This window comes from Natator depressus, chromosome 4 (genome assembly GCF_965152275.1).
Source record: "Natator depressus isolate rNatDep1 chromosome 4, rNatDep2.hap1, whole genome shotgun sequence".
NCBI classification, from domain to species: Eukaryota; Metazoa; Chordata; order Testudines; family Cheloniidae; genus Natator; species Natator depressus.
In genome coordinates this window covers 74165068-74189954 of record NC_134237.1, presented here as the reverse complement: position 1 = coordinate 74189954, position 24887 = coordinate 74165068, and the positions used below count along the sequence as shown (strand labels likewise).

General features: G+C 41.6%; 1 protein-coding gene across 2 annotated transcripts in view; it reads left to right on the top strand.

Annotated features, from left to right (window-relative positions):
- ASB5 (ankyrin repeat and SOCS box containing 5) overlaps positions 1-24887 on the top strand; it is a 52408-nt gene that overhangs the window by 5595 nt on the left and 21926 nt on the right. The window contains exon 1 of one of the 2 annotated variants that reach the window (XM_074951189.1): positions 15388-15688. The exons of the other annotated variant lie outside the window; for it this stretch is intronic. Within the exon in view, the coding sequence (XP_074807290.1) occupies positions 15565-15688 (124 nt within the window). The 5' untranslated portion in view covers positions 15388-15564. Of the gene's footprint in view, positions 1-15387; positions 15689-24887 lie in introns of those variants that run through there. 2 annotated transcript variants of the gene reach the window in all.

Genomic DNA, 24887 nt, shown 5'->3' with positions numbered 1-24887 from the left:
GGGGAACCTTGGAGCTCCGAGCAGTCCCCACAGCTGCCTGGCTGCGCTCCCATTTTCTCATGGATATTTTTAGTAAAAGTCACAGACAGGTCACAGGCTTCAGTGAATTTTTCTTTATTGCCTGTGACCTGTCCGTGACTTTTACTAAAAATATCTGTGACAAAATCTTAGCCTTATCACAGATCGTTTGTAAATGTATCCGTTCCTGTTCAAAGGTTTTAGCATGCACCACGATATTATATAGGTCAGCGTTTCTCAAACTGGGGTCCGCGGGCTCTGCTGATCAACTCTTCCCCCTCCCTCCCAGCGCCTCCTTCATGCTAAGGAACAGCTGTTCCCCAGTGTAAAGGAGGCACTGGGAGGGAGGGGGAGGAGCAGAGACCCTGGGTCCATGCCACTCCCGGAAGCGATCAGCACGTCCCTGCGGCCCTGCGGGGGGATGGGGTGGGACAGGGGGTCTCCGTGTGCTGCCCCCCTCCTGAGTGCCGACTCCACAGCTCCCATTGGCTGGGAACTGCAACCAATGGGAGCTGCAGGGGCGGTGCCTGTGGGCAAGGGCAGCGCGCAGAGACCCCTTGGCCCCCCCGCCCAGAAGCCAGTGCCAGAGGGATGTGCCCGTCACTTTTGGGAGCTGCCCAAGGTAAGCACAGCCTCCCTCACCCCCTCCCGCACCCCAACCCCCTGTCCCAGCCTGGTGAAAGTGAGGGTGGGGGAGAGTGAGCGACGGAGGGAGGGGGAATGGAGTGAGCAGGGACATGGCCTCGGGGAACGGGGTGGGCCAAGGGCTGAGGGTGGGGGTTGGGAGTCCCCAATTTTTTTTTAATCAAAATGGGAGTCCTCAGGTTGCTAAAGTTTGAGAACTGCTGATATAGGTACAGGGCGCTGGAACAGGAGGGCCAGTTGGGGCCATGGACCTCCCACTTTTGAAAGTTATAGACCCTGGCCTGGCCACATTTCAGGGCAGGCGCCAGCCCCTTTCCCCTCCTCTTCCACCCAAGCTGAAAGCTGGAGCCAGGCCAAGGTAAGAGCCGCCTGGGGAGCCTGGGCAGCTGTGGGGAACCCTAGACCTTCCAGCCCATCTGGGCAGGGGGTGCGGGGTCCAAGAGCAGCCCCTGGCTTGTGTTCCTGCCCACTGGGGTGCGCTGCCCAGGACAGGTGTAAGGTCCGGGGCTCCCCACAGTGGCCCAGACCCCCTGGGCAGCTCTTACCTCGGCCCAGCTGCTGCTCTTCGGCCCCCTGAGTCCCTGCCAGCGCCGGAGCTAGGCTGAGGTGAGAGCTGCCCCGGACCCTTCACCTACCATAGGCGGGGACATGGGTCAGGGGCTGCTCTTGGGCTTCCCACCCAGGGCAGGTGGAGGGTCTGGGGCTCCCCACAGCGGGCTGGGTGGGTGTTACTCCAGCCAGGCTCTGGCTTCTTGCCTGGCTAGGGGGCAGGGTCTCAGGGGAAAGAGGGAGCTGGGGTGGGGTCACAGAGGGGCTGGTCCTCATGCCCCTCCCCCGTTTATGAAGGGTCTGGCGCCCTTAGCTAAGTATAATAATATGCAATGCAATACCTTAGCCAAAAGCCTCGCAAATGTGTCTGGTGCATGACACAAGTCAAAAGCCATAATTTTAAATGGTCACAGGCCTTGTCCTGGTGCGAAAGCAGTATTTTCCCCTGTGCTTTGGATCCACTTCCACTTACTAGTATCACTTTTAAGATCCAGTGTGGAAAACCAGACTGAACCTACTACAGCATCCAAGGTATCATCCATTCACTGTAATGGATAAAGAATACTTCATTTAGTTTTCTATAGTCCATACAGAATCTAGTGCTGCCATCTCTTTCTTAACCAGAACTATGGGTAAGGCCCAAGGACTAGTTGAAGGGTCAACTATGCCTTCCTGATAAATTTCTACAGTGGCTGGTAAAGTCCTTTCCCTTTTTGCAATTGGTTAACAACGAGGTGGCTGTTTAATGGGCTCGTTTCCCGAAGCAGCAGTCTTACGTTGGACCAGTGCAGTACACCCTATATCTCTGCTGGATAGGGAGAACAACACCTGATTCCTATCCAGAAAGTCTCTTACACAGTTTTGCTGCAACCAGGGAACCCCTGATCCTAGGCAACTTAACTTCTCATCAGACTCTGTCATGTAGACCATTGCCTTGGGCAGTGGCTTCTATTGTTTTCAGCTGTGTCATTAGTTAAAAGGGCTCAACTGTTCCTTTATTTAGCCAGAAGAAAGGGTAGCTAGCACACCCACTGACTTTAACCAGGTCTGTGATTTGTACATCAAAGACCTGCTCAATGGCAGCCATTAGCACCTTCCTGCATTATACTATGTTTTCATTTAACTATTTGCTAATATTGTTCTTGAAATTATCCCAGAATATACATTCTTTATTTTTCTGTACTCAAAAACATTTTAATAGTTTGTGTTTTCTTATGATTCCTTCATCAGTTATATAAGATGTTGACAAAGTACTTTGTCAATTTAATTGTTAAATATCCCACTACTCGTTAGCAAATAAAATGATAAGGCTTTGCATCACAATCATTTAGACTACATTTTAAAGATGTAACCAGAAAAACAAAACAATTTATGGCAGCATGCAAATGAACTAAAGTTTGCTGAATGCTGACTAGCCTGGTCATCTACAAAAAAAAAAAAAAAGTATTAAACCCCAATCCTGAAAGTGACTGTCTGAGGGCACATTGTTGCATTCTTGTAGATCCCTGTTGACTTCACTGAAGTACATAAAAGCTGTAGGTGCTCAGTACCTATGAAAATTTAGCTAACAGTTATTTCTATTATTGTAGTGTGTTCCGAATTATACCTGATAGGACACGCACACAACTGCTGCGAATTATACCTGATAGGACACGCACACAACTGCTGCGAATTACACCTGGTAGGACACGCACACAAATGCTATGAATTACACCTGGTAGGACATGCACACAAATGCTACGAATTACACCTGGTAGGTCACGCACAGTTCGAATCTAGGCTGAGGCACATAAACAAAGTCCACAACTGCAGAGTTCCCAAAGATACTAAGTTTATTACGATCGAGCGTGGTGCCCCCCTGCTAGCCAGGAGGGGACCCTGAATACAGATTATACAAAGGTTACATACCTTTTAGCAAAGCATGTTGCCCTCGTGCATCGGAAACCTTAGCCAATAGACAAACCCTTCCCTTATCTACCACCTATCCCTGCTTGGTGCATTCCTCGTGCTAAACTAGTATGTTAATTACACAGCATGGTCCTAAAGCGATGTATCAGTAACTTTTATTATCAGGATGGGAGGCCTCACATCAAAGGCCAGGAGACAGGGAGTTAGGGACAGACAAAGAACAGATACCGGGAGTCAAGGCAGGCTGGAGACAAGGAGGAGGATTTTCACAGGAATGCAGTATCTAAGGAACACTCCTCCCGGTGCATGATGTGCTTGCTTTTAGACAATGGTGGGCCCCAAACCAAAATGGAGTCACATGTGCTAACTTTTCCTTAACAAGTGCCTACAGTGCAGTGCTAGGAACTGTCTGGATATGAAGTAACAGAATGTCCTTCCTTTAAGAGCTCATAAGCTAAGAATAAAGCAAGAAATGACAATTGGGGAAAGAGAAATAAATTATGCGATTGATGTAGAGCTGAGCATAATTTTTGGACAAATAGTTTGCAAAAAATGCAAATTCGGGTTAACAAAATATTTGCAAATAGTTGAATTTGGAAAATAGTTTCAGCTGAAAAATCAAAAGAAATTCTAAAATTTTGAAATGTAGCTAGATTTAATGATTTTTAAAAGGATAAAAAAACACCATATTTCATTTTAGGTTAAACAAAATGTTTCATTTTATTTGTGTTTTTCATTTTGCCAAGAAAAACAAACAAATAAACAAAATCCATTCTGGGTCAACCCAAAACATTTCCCCCCCAATTTTTTGGTTAAGGTTGGGTTTGATAACTATAGCTGAAGTTAGAAGCAGCATAGCTATTTGTTAAGGGAAAACTGAAGTCATATTTTTACTATTTCCTTAGACTACTACAGAAGAGGTCACTTAATTAGAATATATAAGCAATATTAACAGCTGTAAATGTTTGAAAACTCACCAGTGAATATAAATTCAGCAGCTGTGAACTGTGTGGTGGGGCGGGGAGAGGCTTCTATTTTTATAATGATTGCATCAGGAAATAGGCTCATGATTACAGCTCATTGAACTTGGAATTTCTGTTTCATGGGAAATTTCAAAATATCAAAATTTGTTTTCATCCCAGATCTGAACAAAACCATAATATTTTCAAGTTACTAACAAAATGGAAATTCCAAAAATGCTAGGTTAGGAAAACTTCATTTCAGAAACATTTTGAAAATTATTGTATTTTATTTTTTACATTTCACGACATGCCATTAGTAGTGTATATTATGACCTGACATCATTTCATAATGTCATGATATGACATGTACTACTACTGATGACATGGAATAATGTAAAGATAATAAGACTAAATACAAGTTTAAATAAATTTCAAAATGAAATTTTATTTTGAAACAAGATTTTGAAATTTTTCTGAAATGAAATTTTCCTAAATTAAAAGTTATTTTTTGTCTCATCAGAAATTTTTGCCAGAATTGATGAGTTTTGTGAAAAAATTGTATTGAATCAAAACAGCATTTTCTGAGGCAAAACCGCTTTGATGAAAAATCTCTTACCATCTGTACTCATGACACATACTGGGGCAGAAAGGTCAGAGCTGCAGTTGCAGATACAAGTTATAGTAGGTTTCAGAGTAGCAGCCATGTTAGTCTGTATCCGCAAAAAGAACAGGAGTACTTGTGGCACCTTAGAGACTAACAAATTTATTTGAGCATAAGCTTTCGTGGGCTAAAACCCACTTCACCTCTAAGGTGCCACAAGTACTTGTGTTCTTTTTAAGTTATAGTAGGAGATTTCCACAGTTATTTTTCAGTTCACGCTATATTTTTTCTGGCTGTGGGTTCTTTGGTTTCTCTTTTGGAGTTCTTTGCAGGTTAGTTTTTACATTAAACTAGGTGCCCCTAAAATGTTAATGCACTGCAGAATTTTGGGTTGAAAATGTATGACTATCTTGTGAAAGCGGATTAATTGAAGGGTGCTGTTCACATGTAATCTCCAACAGATTTGTGATCCAAGCACTCACCAGTACCTCTCTGCATAACAGAAACCTAACAATGAAAATTTAAAAGTTGACATTCTACTGAGATGAATGGGGTTTATTCATACTTTTCAGAGCGATTGCATCAGGCTCTGCATAATCAGGTAGACTAGGCTGAATCAGTTTACACTCAGTTCACATTTTTAAGGTTTTCTTCGTAAACCTAAGTGCCAAGGAGGCAAAGTTAGACCATCCTTGAGACTGCTCTGATTTAAACTGGGACCCCCCCCCCCCCGGCTCTTCTCAGGATCATAAGAATGCAAAAGTAGTTTTAAGGCATGTTCGCACCTTTCCTTCCCCTATAGGTCATAAATCAGAAATAATGTTGTTGTTCATTTTTGGAGATGCACTGTCTGGAAAGGTTGACTGCTTTTAAACCATAGTGAATGATTAAACAGAGTAATGTTTTCCTACTACCCTATTCTAACAATTTACAATTGATAACATCATTTAGCAACAGATGGTAGGGGAGAAAAATAAGTACAAGGCATCTTCTCAACTCACATTCCACACAGATCATAATTCTATTAATAAAAGCCATATAACACCTTTACTAGCTTCCTAGATACAATAGAGAGTCATTTGGTAATGAAAGGAATGTTGTATGGAATACCTATTTATTCCACTGCTCAGTGTAAGGCGAACCAACATTTGGCATTTTGTTTTTCATAGATTATATATAGTTAGTAGTGTCAAAGTATTTAATGTAATTTAGGAATCGGTAATTTGCTGAACAATGAGGCTCTTGGGGGCTGCTCCCTTTTACAAATCTGATACCAGACTGAGTAAAACACTGAAATAGAGATATTTCTTAATGGAGTTCATCGCCCTCTCTGGACACTGCTAAATCACTCCTGCCAGACAAGACTGTCACTCAAAAACACTTCTTAAGAGAGCAATCTGTTTCTGGAGTGAACCAGATTGCGTCAAGTATCAAGCATTTAACAAAACAAAACTTCCCTGGGGAAGATACTCCAGACCACCCTAAAAGGGCTTCCCACACCACAATCCATTTCAAAGTATATAAGTTCAACACTCTGCTATATGATCAATATTCTCTTTATATAATGAGAACAAAGTACAAACCTTTCTATGGATTTAGGTCTTATCTACACTACACTACTGAGTTGACCTATGTTAGGTCGACTTACAGATACCGCAGTAATTACTGCAGTTTTTCATGTCCACACTGCCTTCCTTCTGTCAGTAATGCATGTAGGGTTGCCAGGTGTCTGGTTTTCAACTGGAAAGCTGGGTTGAAAAGGGACCCTAGCGGCTCCAGTCAGCACGGCTGACCAGGTCATTAAAAATCCAGTTGGCGGGGCTGGCAGGCTCCCTACCTGCCTCTGCATGGCTCCCGGAAGCAGCGATATGTCCCTCAGCTTCTAGGTGGAGGGACAGCCAGGGGGGCTCCACACGCTGTCCCCACTCTAGGAGCACCAGCTCTGCAGCTCCCAATGGCTGGGAACTGTGGCCAATGGGAGCTGTGGAGGCAGTATGCACTGTGCGGCGCTGCCTGGTCCCTCTGCCTAGGAGCTGAGGGACATGTCGTCACTTCCGGGGAGCCTCCCGAGGTAAGTGCTGCCCAGAGCCCGCTTACTGCACCCTCTCCCGCATTCCAACCCTCTGCCTCAGCCCAGAGCCCCCTCCCACACCCAAACTCCCTCCTGGAGCCCGCACCCCCTCCAGCACTGCCACCTTGCCCCAGCTCTGAGCCCTCTCCCCCACCGTGCACCCCAACTCCCTGCCCCAGTCCTGAGGCTCCTCCTGCAGCCCGCATCCCAACCCCTTGCCCCAGCCCGGAGCCCCCTCCAGTACCCAAACTTCCTCCCAGAGCCCACAGACCACACCTCCCCTGTATCCCCAACCCTCTGCCTCAGCCCAGAGCCCCCTCCCACACTTCAAACCCCTCGGCTCTATCCCCCCATCCCGGAGCCCCCTCCAGCACCCCAAAACCCTCATCCCCAGACCTGCCCCAGAGACTGCACCCCAACCTCCTGCCCCAGCCTGGAGCCCCCTCCCGCACCCTAAACCCCTAATTTCTGGCCTCAACCCAGATGACGGTGGGGATGGACAAGGCAGGGGTGGGGCCTCAGAGAAGGGGTGGGGCCTTGGGACAGGAGTGGGGCAGTGATGTTCGTTTAGTGCAATTAGAAAGTTGGCAACCCTAAGTGCATGTCCTCACCAGGAGCATTTGCTGAGAGCTTTCAGTGCCTGGCAGCCAGGCTCCCAGCTGGGAGCTACATGAGGAGCCGAGAGCCTGGGTGCTCAGAACCAGGCAGGTGGGAGCTCTGTGCCAAGATGAGAGCCAAGGCTCTCAGCGCCAGGCAGGGCGCAGAGCTGACAGGCGATGTAAATAGTGCTGTGTCTATACAGACACTGTGTCACCCTAACTACATTGACCTAGGTGCTGCACCTCTCGTGGAGGTGAAGTTATTAGGTTGGTGTAGTGGGGGAATTACAGCGGTGGGAGCAATATAGTGTCGACACTTACAGAGTTAGGTTGATGTAAGCTGCCTTACATCGACCTAACTCCGTAGTGTAGACCTGGCCTTATATGGACAATTAAAATCAATGTATGCAGCAGCTCCTATGGGAGCACATGAATAACCCCATTATTTCAAATGGTTTACTTGCATGCTTAAGTGCTTTGCTGGATCTGGGTGTAAGGGAGAAAGTTTCTGAGAGACCACCTTGATAAAACATTGGTAGCACGTTATTGTGAAGATGAGATTTTTAAACAGTTGTTGCATATATTTAGAAGCCTTGTGATTGAGGCCCATATGTCCAGGATTTACTGTACAGTTGAAAGGATTTCTGATTTTACCCCTTTTAATCTGAATATGATACTTAAAGAAAGAATATCACTTTTCTGACAGCAGAACATTTTTATCTATAGAAATTTTCAGTTTGTCCTGAGAAGCTACTGCTACCTTATTTAGCCACTTTTAGCATCCGACATCCATGTAAATAATCTAGTGCTAAATAAGATTTTTTTAAATTAAACAATATCAAACACTCACAGATTTGTCTTGTCTTTTCCGATTCTTACTCATTTGATTCAGTACTGGGAGAGAACAGTAAATGCAATCTGTATGGTACTAGGAATTTAGGAATGATATTTTCAAATAAGCCATCATATACCATATATGTTTAAATGTGTAACAGTCAAAGCAAAGCTTTTTTTTTTCTCTGAAAACCCTGCTCCTTGCAGGTTACGATTTTTAATGTAAAATGCATAGTTATTTAGTTTCTTGTTTTACTACAATTTGGAAGTAATTCACTAATTCATTGACAGATTTGATCACTGGGTTATTTCTATAACATACAACCCAGCCTGACAGCATTTGCGTCAAACTGTGATGCATTCATGTATTGGGATTTTAATTGTCTCCCATATAATAAAAAGTTTAAATGTATGCCAGTTGTCCAAACTTTAAATCTCATGTATTACTATATGCTTAAAAGAAAATTTCAGAAATTTTCTAAATTACAGAACCCACACTCTTGCTTTACCAACAATGACAAAGGCCTGTTAAAATAAAACATTCCAGTTATATATTGGAAAAACCCACTTGTTCTACAGAAACAACCATGTATTTGTCATTATGAAAGGAGTTACAGAAAGCAAGAGAGAAAAAAAATTCTTTACCATTGATTTCACTAGGAAAAGCTCATGTTGTGTGTTTATTTAAATATATGGTGTAGTTTTTACAAAATCTATTTTTGCTAATTTTCTAGGCAGATGGGGTATCAGAAATTTTTATAAAATATTTATAATCAGCATTTTAATTTTTGGGCTTTTATGAAATTCTTCCCTCTAAGCAGCAGACTGAGGCCCTAGTCACTTTGTCCTCATCCAGTATCACAAAGGGGCCCTACACTAACTGATCTGAACACTTGAGCTTTCCCCTATGTTTCGACTAGAGAGATCTTTGGCTTCTATGTTATCCCTTTCCTGGACAGTCTTATAGTTAAGGTACTTGGAGATCTAAGTTTAATTTCTAGACTTCCTTCCCATAGACTTCCTTTGTTGCCCTGGAAATATCACTTACTTTCTTTGTGCCTTGGTTATCCATATGCAAAGTAGAAATAACAATACTTCTCTACCTCACCAGGATGTTGTAAGGATAAAATCACTAATATACTAGGCTTAGTGTAATGCCATTGAGGTCACCCCAGCACAGCACGAGTGGTCAGGCATGGCACTGCAGGTGAGCAACTGGCTCAGTTTCCCCTCACCCATGGTATAAATGAGTCCAAGCAAGCTTTTCTACTATTAAAGAGCGCCCTCTTTGGAGTGTCTCATTTATTTGTCAGAAAAGTATAATATGAAAACAAATAAAATTTTCAGTAAGCCACTCCATCGCAAATTCTCTGCCCTGGGTTAATCAATCTTAGGACTTGCCCTGAAGCACCGTCAGGCTGAATTCCCTGCCTGGAGCTTGGGCCTCTGTGGGGCATTTGGTTGTATGCCACTCTTCCCTTGACAGTGCATTCCTCTTTGCTCTGCCAGTCCGTCATACATCCCCAGGAGGTCCCATGCTCAGTTCTCCTGAGCTGCTCTGGTCCCTTGCCTGGGAACGCTTTCTCTCTGGGCCCATTCCTTCTCCCCATGAGCCTCTCTTCTCCAGGGAGACACCAATGGGAGTAACTTCCTCTCTCTCCTCAGGAGCTTCCTCTGTTCTGGGGCTTCCTGACTGAAGGTGCTCCTTACTGCATGAACTATCGCTCAGCTATAGGTGGATCTGAATTGGCTCATTCTCCTTAGCAGAGCCTGCCACAGGTAGACTGGGTGCTTGATTCCCTCAGGGGTCAGCCCACAAGATACTCAGACACAATGGTCATGAAGGCCATATAAATACCTAGATAAATAACTTTGGGAAAAGAGGGCATAGCCGGTACACCCTATGTCCCAATACATACATAGCCGGTACACCCAATAGATCCCCAAGGCTGTCTGTCATGTACTAGCCACGTGAGCCAGTGCCCAATGACCCCAGGATCAGGGGATCTCACTCCTTGGCTAGGCACAATGCTGGTGGTATGTAAATTCAATGCGTCATTGCTATTAAGAAGGAAGAATGATCTTTTGGGAGTTGAGAAATCTAGGTTCCATTCCCAACTGTGCCTCAAATTTTCTGTGTGACCACTGGCAAGACTCAGTGCCTCCTTGCCTCAGTTTTTCTACTAAAATTGGGTTAATACTTACCTTGCATGGATGCTATGAGGTATAATTCTTGAATATCTATAAAGCACTCAGATTTTTGCAAGAAGTATACCATAAATGTTCAAAGTATTTTAAATTATATGTGCATTGATCTTAATAGCTTGTCTAAAGGACTCTGTTTAGAAAGCTCACTTTATTTCAATGTCATTTGTTCATTTGGAGCTAGAATAAGGCAACAATTAGCATGCTAGAAACTTACTTTTTTCCAGCATGTACCAAGGCACAAAACTTTACAGAATTCATCCTTTGTTATTTTTATTAAAAACAGTAAAAAATCCCATTTTCCTATAAAGCTATACCCAAACAAAATTTCAGTTTTTAAACACTTGTTGAAGCTTGTCTTAAATACTTCTTTCAAACTGGAATGCTTTCCCAACTGAAATGGATGGGAAATAATTTCTTTACAACTTCACAGCTGTTGACAGGAACACAGCTGCATCCATAAAATAAACATATGAGTTTTCTGCTTCCATGGAAACGTTTAAACTGGCACTGGCATTTCTTTTTCATAACAATCTATAAAAAAAAAAAAAGCTTGAAAAAGCTTGATATAAGAAGCCTTCATTTTTTTCTAATAGTTTCACGTTTGGGTTAAGAAAATGAAATGAAGCCAACATTTTGAGAGGAATATGAGCCAGGGAATTATATCATGTTTACAAGTTAGATAAGGAAAATCAATACTGTCAAAATTCCATACCTATGAATAACATCCTCTAGTCAATTTCCATACTCACATGTTTCAGTCTCTGCCCCTTCCCCTAGATTCTTTTGCTCTGATGGTTACAGCATCACTGTCATAGACAACTCTTCCATAAAAATAATTAGTTAATTGCTTGTCCATCACAACAGCTGAACATATAGTACTCATAAATGGATTTTTAATTAAATGCTTTTGTTAAAGGATTTGAAAGATGTTTAAGGGTCTTTTATATGGCACTCTTCAGAGTAGTATATAAGCACCTCACAAACATTAATGAATTAATCTTCACAACTGCCCTATGAGAAAGGGAAATATTATTCCTGTTTTAAAGATAGAGAAACTGAGAAGGGACTTGCACAAGATCACACAAGAAGTGTGTGCAGAGTTGGAAATGAAACCCAGGTGGCCTGGGTCCCAGTGATTAACCACAAGTTCATCTCTCCTCTGTACACGTATCACCTGTGTGCTTTTCTTTTATGTTTCCAACTGAAAACTTTAGACTACTAGTCATTTCCCCTTTTTTTAATTTTATTTTTGAAAAGAGTTTGATGCCAGTCTCGAAAGATCCATTTCAGAACTTCAATATGGCTGTTGCCCATAAGCAAAACAGTTATATGCTAACCCATTTGGTCTTGTGTCAAGTTTCGTCAAGGATACTGTGTGAGATGAACTCTGTATCCTGTAAAGCAATAAGGAGAATATTTGCATCTCTTTGTGTGTTATATTCTTATGTCCTCCAGAGGATCTAAAATATGTGGATAAAGTTGGTAGAAAATAATGACAGTCATATCAATTAACTAATCAATTATCTATGGGAAAGGAGATATCCCTCTCAGCATCCCTGCTTTTTGAGCCATCCTGCCTCCCTTCCCACATAATTTCTTCCTGCTCCTTTGCCCAAATTCTTTGGGAGAGAGAGTAGGTGCTTCTCTGACTTCCCCTAAGTCAACTCCTCTGAAGCAGCAGCAGCTGCCTGCCATGTTCTATCTGTAGACAGTGTCTGTGGACTTCATTACCGCTGCTACTGCTAGCCACACCCTCTGCTGCTGATGACATAGATAACATAGCAGAGGGCTAGAACATCTATGGAAAACAAGCTAACCTGAATTCCTTCCAAGCTGACAAATCTACTTGCTCAACCACCCTGAGAAGCTAGCCAACCTCATTCTCAGCTGACAAATGTACTCAATACTTCCCCAAAAGCTATAAGACAGGACTTCCTTCCTAACCAACAGCCCCCCTCAACAACAGCGTCCCAGCCCAGATGACAAATTCACCTGCAGGTCCCCTCTTCCTCCCAAAAGCACCTGTCAAAAGTGATTGTGAAAGTGAGAAAAGCCCCAAAGTCATGAAATATGGGGAAAATATTGACTTTCTCTTTCTCGTGTATAATTCAGTTAGTTGTTGAAGAATATTGACAATTTAACAAGAAACTTTATGAATATTAAAATTAAATTTATAATGCACCCACCCTCCATCAAGTGTAGGGCTTTGTTCTGGCTTTTATAGTCAAAGCCCTTGTCCGTGGGATGTGGAGGTATGTCCTTCTTTGTGTGCGGTCCCTTAGGCATTCTGGCTCATTCAGTCAGAGCACCTTTAGGGGAAAACACCCGTGCAGAGACTGCAACATCTTTGAGAGAATGAAGCACCTACACTCCTCTGCACTACCTTTGTTCTGCTGGCCAGCATGGGAGGAATAGTCCCTCTCACTTCCAGTTCCTTTGGGGTCCTTGTGTACTAAGAATGCGAGACTCAAGATTGCACATACCTCTAGTGCAAATGTGCAAGGCCCCTTGGGTAGATCCATTAAGGGATTTAGGCATTTACTCACTTCAGGGACCTAATTCAAAAATGGAGGTCCTCAAAATCTCTGCTTGGCTGGTGCATAAATTCTCCAAGTGCCTATGTTTCTGTAAGTACAATCCCTTAGATGCCTAAATATCTACTCGTGGACATGCGTGAAGCTGCCTGAGTCCTGGTGCCTGATCTCTAACCCACGGCTAACCCCTGGTTGGATCCACAAACTAAACATTCCCCCTGTACCTTGCCAGTGGGATGGGTGTGCTCAGAGGCCACCTGCTGGATTGGGCCTCATACAAAATAATGATAGTGCTGCCCCTTTCTACCGAATAGTCCAGTGGTTAGAGCAGTCACCCAGGATGATGTGGGAGACGTGCACTCAAATCCCTCCTCTGCTTGATGAGGAGCAGGGCTTTAAACCTTGATATCTCCCCTCCTTAGTGAGTGCCCTAACCACCAGACTATAGTCACTCTTATTCCACGCTCTCTGGGCCAATGACTATTTAAATATTTTATACAAAACAGAACAACTTCATCGGGGGGGTGGGGGGAGAGAAAGAGAGACACCTACCACAGAATGTTCTATAATCCCATGATTAGGACATTCTCCTAGGAGGTGGGAGACCTGGGTTCAAATCCCCGCTCCTCATCAGGCAAAAGAGAGATTTGAACCCACACCTCCCATATTGTAGGTCAGGGCTGTAACCACAGGGCTATGGGCGGGGAGGATTACCCCCACCTTGGTCTTTTGTGAAAAGGGCTGATCTGGCTTAGGCACCTTAGACCAGGAGCAGGTTCACAGCTTTGAATCCCAAACAGAGGGAGGCACCTCTAGTACATGCGTAACTCCTTTTGGGAGGTAGGACTTTGGCTCCCCCCCTTTGCATTTCCTATTAGGGTTGCCAATTTTGGTTGGATGTATTCATCACATGACATAATTTTTAATTAAAGGTTAATCTTTAATTCTGGGAGTCCTGAACGGTTAGCAATCCAATTTCCTGTTGGGTGACTGAGGCAGCCAGGGCGGTGCTAGGGGGAGGCTTGCAGGGGCCACCCCAAAATTTTCCTTAGCTCTCCCATAGCAGCTGCTGCTCACTAGCAGCCCAGCTCTGAAGGCAGTGCCACCACCAGCAACAGTGTAGGAGTAAGCCTGGGTGGGGGCTGGGTGCCCAAATCAGGCGGAGGGTCCGGGGCTCTGCACAGCGGTCCAAACTGACTCACTCCTCAGTCCCCTTTGTGGATCTATCCCTTGTGCCCTCTGCCATGTCTAGCCCTTACTCTCTTGTACCAGCTACCTTTAATCTAGCCCTTAATTTTTATTTTTTTTTAGAAGTTCTGTTTGAGGTGAATATAGGGAAAAGAGGCAAAAATTAAATTTGATTTCTAAACTCAATTTAATTTCAAGACAGATAAGAACAGCTCATTGAGTGGTGGGACAGTCGCATATACTTTAATTTGCACATATCTTATGTTTCTACATTTGATATAGAACTCTGATGTGCTAACTTGCTTATTTTTATTTCTGTGAATTTATGTGTGAAATGGGTATAATTCCAACATCTCAGCAGTGTTTTGAGGCTTAATTGATTAATATTTGTAAAGTACCTTGAGAATCACAAATAAAAGACAGAATATTAATGCAAAGTAGTAGTGTTATTTTAAAAGTGTTGATGAATGGGCTAGTTTGTACATTAATAAAACAAGACCGTGAGAAAAGTTGGGTTTTTTTAAACAGCATGTCAACATATTACTACTGTAATAAGATCACTACTGTGGTTAATCCACACTGTTATTTTATCAGGGATCAGTTGCGTCCTTTTCCTTGTCCATGCAGATTTGTTTCCAGCATTACAAGCCAGTACGCATAAAGAGTCTTTATCCAAGTTTGTTGTCCTTGTTACTATTTATCCTGTTGTCAAAAACTAGTGACCTAGGACTCCTTGAAATGATTACAACCTTACTTTCATATCTGGATACAACCTGCAAAGTAATCAATTACATCGTTTCTGCTGCCATATGAAAGCATTTGTTTATTCAGGAAGTGTTTTCCAGTTTATGGCTGTACAATACTGTGCTCTACATACACAATTAGTGTTGCATTTGTTGGATAATTCCCAAGTTCCAAGTAAATTCTTTACCAACTGCAGAGCTGTAGGTGACAGAAGCCAGTCACGAGGCAGTATTTATTACTGAGGGGGGTGGGTTCACTGTTTAAGGCTGTCATTTATCAGAACCATAATTCTTTTATTAACATACTCATAATTTTTTTCTAACTTGAGCTGCTTAGTATGCAAACCTCATATTAAAGCATGAACAGTGTTGTGTTTTAAGAATCAGTTGCTTTTCTGGTCTAATAAAAAAAAAACACCACCTTTCCATTTAAATCATGTAAATAGTTAAGGTTCATGCTGTAGCTAAGCTGATTCTTTCTCCATTTTAAAAATAGAAAATGCTAGAGCTTTCCTTCCCTTCCCCCACTGTGCACTCACTGTGGATTTCAGTGTTGTAGCCTTCTACAGTAAGTACAACAAGATCCTCTGTGAAAATCTGAAGGGGGAAAAAAAGTAGCTACAAATCCATCCGTGGATGTTCCTCTGACTACAGCATCTGCACTAATGATACACAGGCTTTGCAGGAGAAAAAAATAACAAATTATGATCACAAGTACTGCTATTCAGAGGAGCTGCATTAACCAGAATCTCCTAAAAAGAAGCCTAGAAAGTATAGGGGAGTGTCCTGCAAAACGAAAAGCTTGCTGGGGTATTCTGACCAGCCAAGGTTAGTATAGCAGCCATTTCACAAGCTGACAGTGCATTAGAATATACCAAGTTGACCCAGTTTTGCAGTGTACTAACTTTAAACTGAATTTTTTTAGTAATCAGATTTGTAATGTAAAGGCATGCTTATATTAATTACTAGTAGTGTATTACACTTGCATGAGTTTCTACAGAGATAATGCAGCTATAATTTTTGATTGTACATTTTGTAATGTTGTAAACTCATCCACTGTACGTTTTCTTGTTTATATGCCTTAGTTGTGGCGCAAGTGTTCAAGGCTTAATGCAAATTGTTGCGGGGAAGCAAAAGTCAATGTAATTAAATACTGAGGGCTGACTGTTTACAAGAGATCAGATAATGGAAAGGGATAAGTAACTACATGTAAAGAGAGGCTTGGAGTAACTAAAAGATAGGAAACTTTGGAGATTAAAGATACCAAAGAGAGTATGTTAATTTTAGGAATTTGCCACAGATTGTCTGTTCAAACGTAACAAGATGCTGAATACTAAAATTAAAAGAAAAATTGTGAAAAGAAAAAAATAGAATGCAGAGGCACTTAAAATTACCTGGACATACATGGGGACATTTTGAGAAAAGATATTTTAATCAATAAGCTTGAGAGCATGATGGGAATATTATCGAACTGCTTCGTTACATGATAGTTAAAGCAGAAATTAGAAAAATAAAACACTTATCAGAGAGAGCCTGGACTAACATATATGATTGGAGGCATAAACATGGTAGAGTATTTTTTAAAAATAGTAATAATACTCTAATTAGGATCAAAGTGAGGGAAAAAAGGAGACTAAGGACATCAAAATTTAGCAGCGTTGATTTTAGAAAAAAAAATCAGCAAGTGTTTGATAGAACAAAATATGTTAAAAAACAGAGAAAAAAGACACAAAGGGAAGATGGAAAGTATTGACAGTTAATTTACACCTTGAAGGGGATGTCAACTACATTTGGCATTATATATATATAAAACACAGTTGTGAAGTGGAGCAAAAGGTAAGAAGAATACTTAAAATAGTGTTATGGTGATAACTTTCACTACTGTCAATATTGAGAATTAAGATATATTCAAGAATACAAGTAGCAGCTACTATACTTTCCCTAAATACTAAAGAAAGCTTTCTAATTTATTTAAGGGCAACAGTATACTAATAAATAAATAAAATAAATAATAATTATTAATAATAAGCATTTACTAATAATGTACCCATTGGTGGTACATATGTAGAAACCTGGAAAAGGGAATTCAATGCTCCTGATAGATATTTTGGACTAAGGTATATAAACACTGTCAGGGCAGTTCAGGGCAAATGTACCTGTACTCCCCCTCTGTGGTTCAACAAGGGCACCCACTCTAGTCTCCTCAGCCATCACCTCTCTGGAGTAGAGTCAGAGATCTGCATCTCTCTGTCTCCTGACCAGAGTGTTTTCAGGTTGCACTGGCCTCTGACTATATCATGACATCCTCCAGCAAGGCACGCTGCCTGCATCTGCATTATGCTTTCTCTTCAGAGACTAATAATGTATAATTCCCAACAGTTATAAGTTACCACACAGTCTTCCTAAGTGAACACTTTTATTCTTAAAGGTAAAAGAATTAGACAGAAAACAGTAAAAACAATAAAAGAACCTACTCATATGTGAATAACCTAACCAGAGACCAGCCCCTAACTCCAAGAAGCTCTGGCTGGTGATTAGGGATTTTTCCTGTGGTCCCCAGTTCATAACAGCTTTCTCTCAGGACTAGCTCCCCCATGAGTTACTGTATCCCTCCTTTATCAGGTTTGTGCCTTTGAAGAGATCATGAATAGGTAATCAACCAGACCATTAGGTTTCTCTTCAAGGAGCAGCTTCAAAAGGATGGCTCCGGAAGTGAGTTATTTCCATTCCCTTCTTCCGAAGTATTTCTTAGGAACCCCACTCAACTGAAAGTTCCGTCTTCTCTGCTCCACTATTTTAAAGAGTCATTTGAAGCACATAATACTTCCTAGTGTTTACATTTGTCCTGTCTCTCCCTTAAAAGAAGTTACATACCATCGTAAGAACATAACATAAGAACAGCCATACTGGGTCAGACCAAAGGCTAGCTCAGTATCTTGTCTCTCGACAGTGGCCTATGCCAGGTGCCCCAGACCTAATGAAAAGAACAAGAAATCATCAAGTGATTCATTCCCTGTCTCCCAATCTCAGTTTCTGGCAAACAGAGATTAGGGACACCATCTCTGCCCCATCCTGGCTAATAGCCATTGATGGTACTATCCTCCATTAATTTATCATCTAGTTCTTTTTGGCCTTCACAACATCCTCTGGCAAAGAGTTCCACAGGTTGACTGTGTGTTGTATGAAGAAATACTTCTTTTGTTTGTTTTAAACCTGCTGCCCATTAATTTCATTTGGTGACCCCTAGTTCTTGTGTTATGAGAAAATGTAAAAAACCACACTTCCTTATTTACTTTCTCCACACCAGTCATGATTTTATAGACCTCTTTCATATCCCCACTTAGTTGTCTGTTTTCAAAGCTGAAAAGTCCCAGTTTTATTAATCTCTCTTCATACAGAAGCCGTTCCATACCCCTAATAATTTTTGTTGCCCTTTTCTGAACCCTTTCCGATTCCAATGTATCTTTTTTCAGATGGGGCGACCACATCTGCACGCAGCATTCAAGATGTGGGCATACCATGGATTTTCATAGAGGCAATATGATATTTTCTGTTTATTATCTATCCCTTTCTTAATGATTCCCAACATTCTGTTCACTTTTTTGATTGCCACTGAACACTGAGTGGATGTTTTCAGAGAACTATCCACAATGACTCCAACATCTTTTTCTTGAGTGGTAACAGCTAATTCAGACCCCATCATTTTATACGTATAGTTGGGATTATGTTTTCCAATGTGTATTACTTTGCATTTACATTGAATTTATCTACATTGAATTTCATCTGCCATTTTGTTGCCCAGTCACCCAGTTTTGAGAGATCCTTTTGTAGCTCTTCGCAGTCTGCCTGGGACTTAACTATCTTGAGTAGTTCTGTATCATCTGCAAATTTTGCCACCTGTTTACCCCTTTTTCCAGATCATTGATGAATATGTTGAATAGGACTGGTCCCAGTACAGATCCCTGGGGGACACCACTATTTACCTCTCTCCATTCTGAAAACTGACCATTTATTCCTACCTTTTGTTTCATATCTTTTAACCAGTTACCAATTCATGAGAGGATCTTCCTCTTATCCCATGACAGCTTACTTTGCTTAAGAGCCTTTGGTGAGGGACCTTGTCAAAGGCTTTCTGAAAATCTAAGTACACTATATCCACTGGATCCCCTTGTCTACATGCTTGTTGACCCCCTCAAAGAATTCTAGTAGGTTGGTGAGGCATGACTTCCCTTTACAAAAACCAAGTTGACTCTTCCCCAACAAATTACCTTCATCTATGTGTCTGACAGTTGTGTTCTTTATAATAGTTTCAACCACTTTGCCCGGTACTGAAGTCAGGCTTACCGGACTGTAATTGCCAGGATCACTTCTGGAACCCTTTTTAAAAATTGGCGTCACATTACCTATCCTCCAGTCATTTGGTACAGAAGCGGATTTAAATGATAGGTTAGAGACTACAGTTAATTGTTCTGCAATTTCACATTTGAGTTTCTTCAGAAGTCTTGGGTGAATGCCATCTGATCCTGGTGACTTATTACTGTTTAGTTTATCAATTTGTTCCAAAACCTCCTCTAATGACACCTCAATCTGGGACAGTTCCTCAGATTTGTCACCTAAAAAGAATGTCTCAGGTTTGGGAATCTCCCTCACATCCTCAGTCATGAAGACCGATGCTAAGAATTCATTTAGTTTCTCCGCAATGGCCTTATCGTCCTTGAGTGTTCCTTTAGCATCTTGATCGTCCAGTGGCCTCACTCGTTGTTTAGCAGGCTTCCTGCTTCTGATGTACTCAAAAAAATTTTTTTCTTATTACTTTTTGAATCTTTGGCTCGCTGTTTTTCAAATTCTTTCTTGGCCTTTCTAATTATATTTTTACACTTCATTTGCCAGAGTTTATGCTCCTCTCTATTTTCCACACTAGGATTTAACTTCCACTTTTTAAAGGATGTCTTTCTGTGTCTCATTGCTTCTTTTACTTTGTTGTTTAGCCACGGTGGCACTTTCTGGGTTCTCTTACTATGTTTTTTTATTTGGGATATACATTTAAATTGAGCCTCTATTATGGTGTCTTTAAAAAGTTTCCATGCAGCTTGCAGGGATTTCACTTTTGGTGCAGTACCTTTTAATTTCTGTTTAAAAGTAACCCCATTTTTGTGTAGTTCCCCTTTCTGAAATTAATTGCTACAGTGTTGGGCTGCTGTGGTGTTTTCCCCACCATAGGGATGTTAAATTTAATTATATTATAGTCACTATTACCAAGCGGTCCAGCTGTATCACCTCTTGGTACAGTTTGGTTAATTTAAGATTTTTACTTCATTTGATTCTATGTTTTCTTTCGCATATAGTGCCACTCCCCCACCAGCATGACCTGTTCTGTCCTTCCAATATATTTTGTACCCTGGTATTACTGTGTCCCATTGATTATCCTCATTGCACCAAGTTTCTGTGATGCCTACTATAGCAATATTCTCATTTAATACGAGGAACTCTACTTCATCCATCTTATTATTTAGACTTCTAGTATTGGTATATAAGCACTTTAAAAACTTGTCACTTTTTTAGCTATCTGCCATTACATAGCATTGAATTATCCCATGATAATATTTAAACACTTGCATTTTAATACAATGATGTCCCAAGAGTTTTATGATGCTGACAGACCAGCTCAGGCCAGAGCCATAGGCCAATTCACTTGTGTGTGAATATCAAAGAAGTTAAATGTATTAGTATATGTTCAGGCGAATTCACTTGTGTGTTAACAGAGATCAAAGGAGATGTTAATTGTATTGTTTTTACTTATCTATTCCTATTATAATGGCAGACATTTACATTATGTATATCCCTGTGACTAAATAACTCATTGAATGCAAATAAAGAAGAGTGCTAAATTCAAAGCAATTGGCCATTGTGTTGGTACAGACACTTGTCAGATTGTTGTCTATGAAAAGAAGCTACAAGTACTGATTCAAAGAGAGATCATTTATCTCTGGACTGTTTGGATTCTAATGGGTAGAATAACTGAACAAGAAAACTGAGATCCCCAGTTATTCTTGGTAGCCCTGAGAAGACTTTTGGGAAACTTGCAAATTACTACATCTCTGCTATCATTTTGGACTTACAAACTTTGACTCACCTGTTATTATATTTTACCTTCTTTAATCTCTCAATAACTCTCATTCTTTTTTCTTAGCTAATAAACTTATACTATAAATTTACCATAGAATTGGCTGCCAGCATTGACACTGGTGTAAGATCTGGAGTATCAGTTGATCGGGGTAAGTGACTGGTGTCTTGAGACTGGGAGAAACCTGATCTGCGTGATTTTTTTGGTTTATGTGACCATTATCACTAAGTTCAGTTTGTCTGGGTGGCAAGATACGCTGGAAAGGCTATGGGGACTGTCTGTGACTCCATGGTAAGACTGGTATAGGGATCCAGATGTTCACATTTGTTACTGGCTTGGTGAAATCTAATATTAGAATTTACCATCAGTTTGGGGTGGCTGCTCTTGTTTTCTGACAGTCTGCCCTGAGATAGGCACTCACAGTTATGAGCCACTCCAGACAGCGTGACATCTTCAACTTAATTCAATAAGATTTGTCCAGGATATTTCCATATCTGTCACAAACACCTTAGAAAAAGCATCTATTTATTTATTACATCTGATAATGCTGCAACAGATTATACACAGATTTATCTCCCACCAAGTAGATGATTATAGGAGGAACTGGTAAGGCTGCTTTTACATAAGGTTGTCTGACACTTGCCATTATGAAACCCTGTTTCAGTTGCTCATAACTTTGCCAAACTTTAACCATTTGGGCTGAAATTTCCCATGTTGGGCATCTGCCTCAAGGTGTCTTATTTATGAAAATTTCAGCAAAAATGGTTCAGCAGATTAAGAATGAGGTTAGCAAAAATATATTTTACAAAAATTTTTTGCAACAATTTAGTTACCCACATGGTTTGGAGCGGGGACTTAAAATTTTGCAAGGGGGGGGTTGTATCTTTTGCAATCACTGTGAAAATTCACCCAAACTTGGCCAAGTTATGTCTTTGAAAAATTGCAGTTTGCACACAGCCAGTAGACACTAGTTATAGTTTGGCAGCTAAATATTCTGAAGATTTCATTTACACTGAGCATGATCCATACTCTCACAGTTTATATGAGGGACTGTGCATGTGCCATCCCCATAGAGTGAATGCTCCAGCCTAGGGTTACAGGGACCGATCATGACTTTCCCAACAATTGCTTCTCCAGGCCACTGTAGAATGGACTCTGGAACTGAGAGCAGGACCACTGCCCTTTGTTACTCTTTTGCTGGTGCCCAGGTAGTGAGGGAAAAGAAGGAAGATGCAACCACAGTGGAATTCATAGGGGTGAGGAACTGGGAAGAAGGAGAGTTTGCAAGAGCCAGAGGTTGGGTGGAAGCAGAGAAGGAGGGGGCAGGACCCAGTGGAGTTGTTTAGATAGGAGCAGAGACCAGGGGGTGGGAGGCTGGGTAGTATATAGTTGCAGTGGGGGAGATGGCCAGGATCCAGGAGATGTGGAGTATATAGGAACAGAAGGGGAGGGAGCCAGAGTGGGGATTGGATAAGAGCAAACTGGCAAGGGGGCAGGAACCACAATGGGAGAGTGGATAGGAGGAGAGGGAGACAGAGACAGATAGGTGGCTGGGGCCGAAGGGTCTATAACCATGAGTACACACTCCCTTCCAGAACCTGAAATTGAACCTAGGAGTCTTCAGTCTCAACTTGTCTCTGCTATCAGCAAATAGCTTTGAAACTCACAGGCAAAGTGTGTTTCTCTTCCCCCTCCAATGACTGGTCCGCATAGAAGATAACAGCCTGCTACTACTACCATATTGCTAGCAGTGACTCCATTAGCTTAAGGTCTGTACTGTGGATCTAAAGGTCCCAATCCTACTGATGACCCAAGTTGGGAGTCAGTATGCTTCCAGAGGATGGAATTTCTTTATTTTCCAGGTTTTTAAAAATAGATGACATTAAAAAAATCTACTGTTAAAAATATGTTAAGGTTGCAAAGCCAAGCACTCAAAAGTTAGGAATGCCAGTATTAAGGTTGCCTGTATAACATTAATTTGACCCCTTTGTGCATGTACACTCTAATACAGTGTTTAATTGCATGATCACATATTTTCCCCACAGGATGCCTACCTCATTCAGTGCATAGGATGGATGGTGCTCTAGGAACAAATCAGGACAGTGTAGTAAAAGAGGCTGTAGTCTGTAGTCTTGCCTCATTTGTTGAAGAATTTGGAACGTTCATAAAGAATGAAGAAGGGCTTTGTAGGAAGAGAAAAGATGGTTAAGGATGTTGAATGCCATCCTGCCGAATTGGATTCTATCCCTGCCTCTGCCACAGTAATCCTAGGCAAGTCACTTAAAGAAGTATTTTCACAGCTGGCCACTAACTGGGTGTTCCTCATTTTCTGGGTGCCCAATAAGCTATACCTGGGTCCAGATTTGCCAAAGTGCTATTGAAACTGATTGGAGCTGTGTGATGAATATATAAAGTGCAATATAATACTAAGTACTCTGAAAAAAATCAGACCATAGGTATCTCAGGTGGGGCTCTTAAAATTAGTGGACACTTTTGGCAATTTTGGCCTTAATCTCTCTCTGCCTCACTTCCCCACCTGTAAAATAGGGAAAATAATACCATCGATTCTCTCAGGGTTATTAAATTCGTTAATGATTGCGAAGGATTTGGATATTATGGGGAGAGCACCATAGAAACACCAGGGGGAAAATAAATATTTCTGTATTCAGTGAAGGTGTGTATTAAATAAAACCTGGGCCACACACGGAATGTGGAGGATTGAAAAAAACAACTACCTATTCACTGAATGAAGCAGGGTTCTTGTGGAAAAAATAGTACAGTATGTGATGATGCAATTAAAGACTGTATCTCAATGCATATGCACAGTAGAACTGCATTAAGAAATGCACTGGCATTTTCTAACTTTTGGTTGTTAGCATTGGCCTAACAGTTTGGATCCAAAAGCGGAAGGGTTCTTTTCTCTTGTTCAGTTTGGATAGGCGTGGTGTCTTGCAAAAATAGTAGTTCTAGGGAGATTTCATACTAAAATAGCAGAAGTCTTACAAGAATAACTAATCTCATGAGAATTCCACCATTCTAGATTATCTGATCTTGTGAGATTTACACCATTCAGTGCCAACATCTTGTAAGAACAGCACAGTCAGATCCATACTTGAAACAGCCCTAATTTGGTTTTCATCCTGAACCCCAAACATTAGCTCAAACTAATTGAGAGCAAAACACTACTTCTTTGGCCCATCTTTAGATAAGGATTGTGAAGGAATCCTTAGTGTTTGGGTGCTGGGTGGTCTTGGTGGCCTGTGATATACATGAGGTCAGACCAGATGATCTGCTGGTCCCTTCTGGCCTTAAACACTACGGCTATGGCTAAGACGGACTACTTTCTAGATTGTAAGCTCTCTGGAGCAGAGATTGCTGTTTACTATATTTGTACTGAACCTAGCACAGTGGGGCTGCGATCTGATCCTTTAGTAATGACATCACTACAAATTATAATAATGGTAAAGCAAAGTGTTTTACTTGGAAGATGTCCCTGTGACTTTCCTTTGAACCTCTGTTTCCCCCTGTACTTTCTTAAGCCATTCTGCCCTTCCCTCAACAAATCCCCTGATTGCCCCACAATGCTCAGCTAATGGAGTCCAGCAGACATGAGCCCCAAAGACATTTCATATCTTATGAGCTCTGATCACAGACAGCAAACTTTGAAATCAACCAAATCAAAACCCTGTACACAAACATCCCTTAAGTTTGGGGAAGTTCAGACACAGATTTTGCTACTTCAGCCCATCTCTGTGATGGAATATTGCATTCTCCAGGTTAGGTGTGGCCTTTGAGGAATGGGCAAGAAGCAGAGAAAGTTGCAGGCTGTCTATCCAGTCTTAATCTCTTAAGGGCAAAACACAGAAACATGGTTTGGTTTGGATGAGGAAATTTTATCTGGAG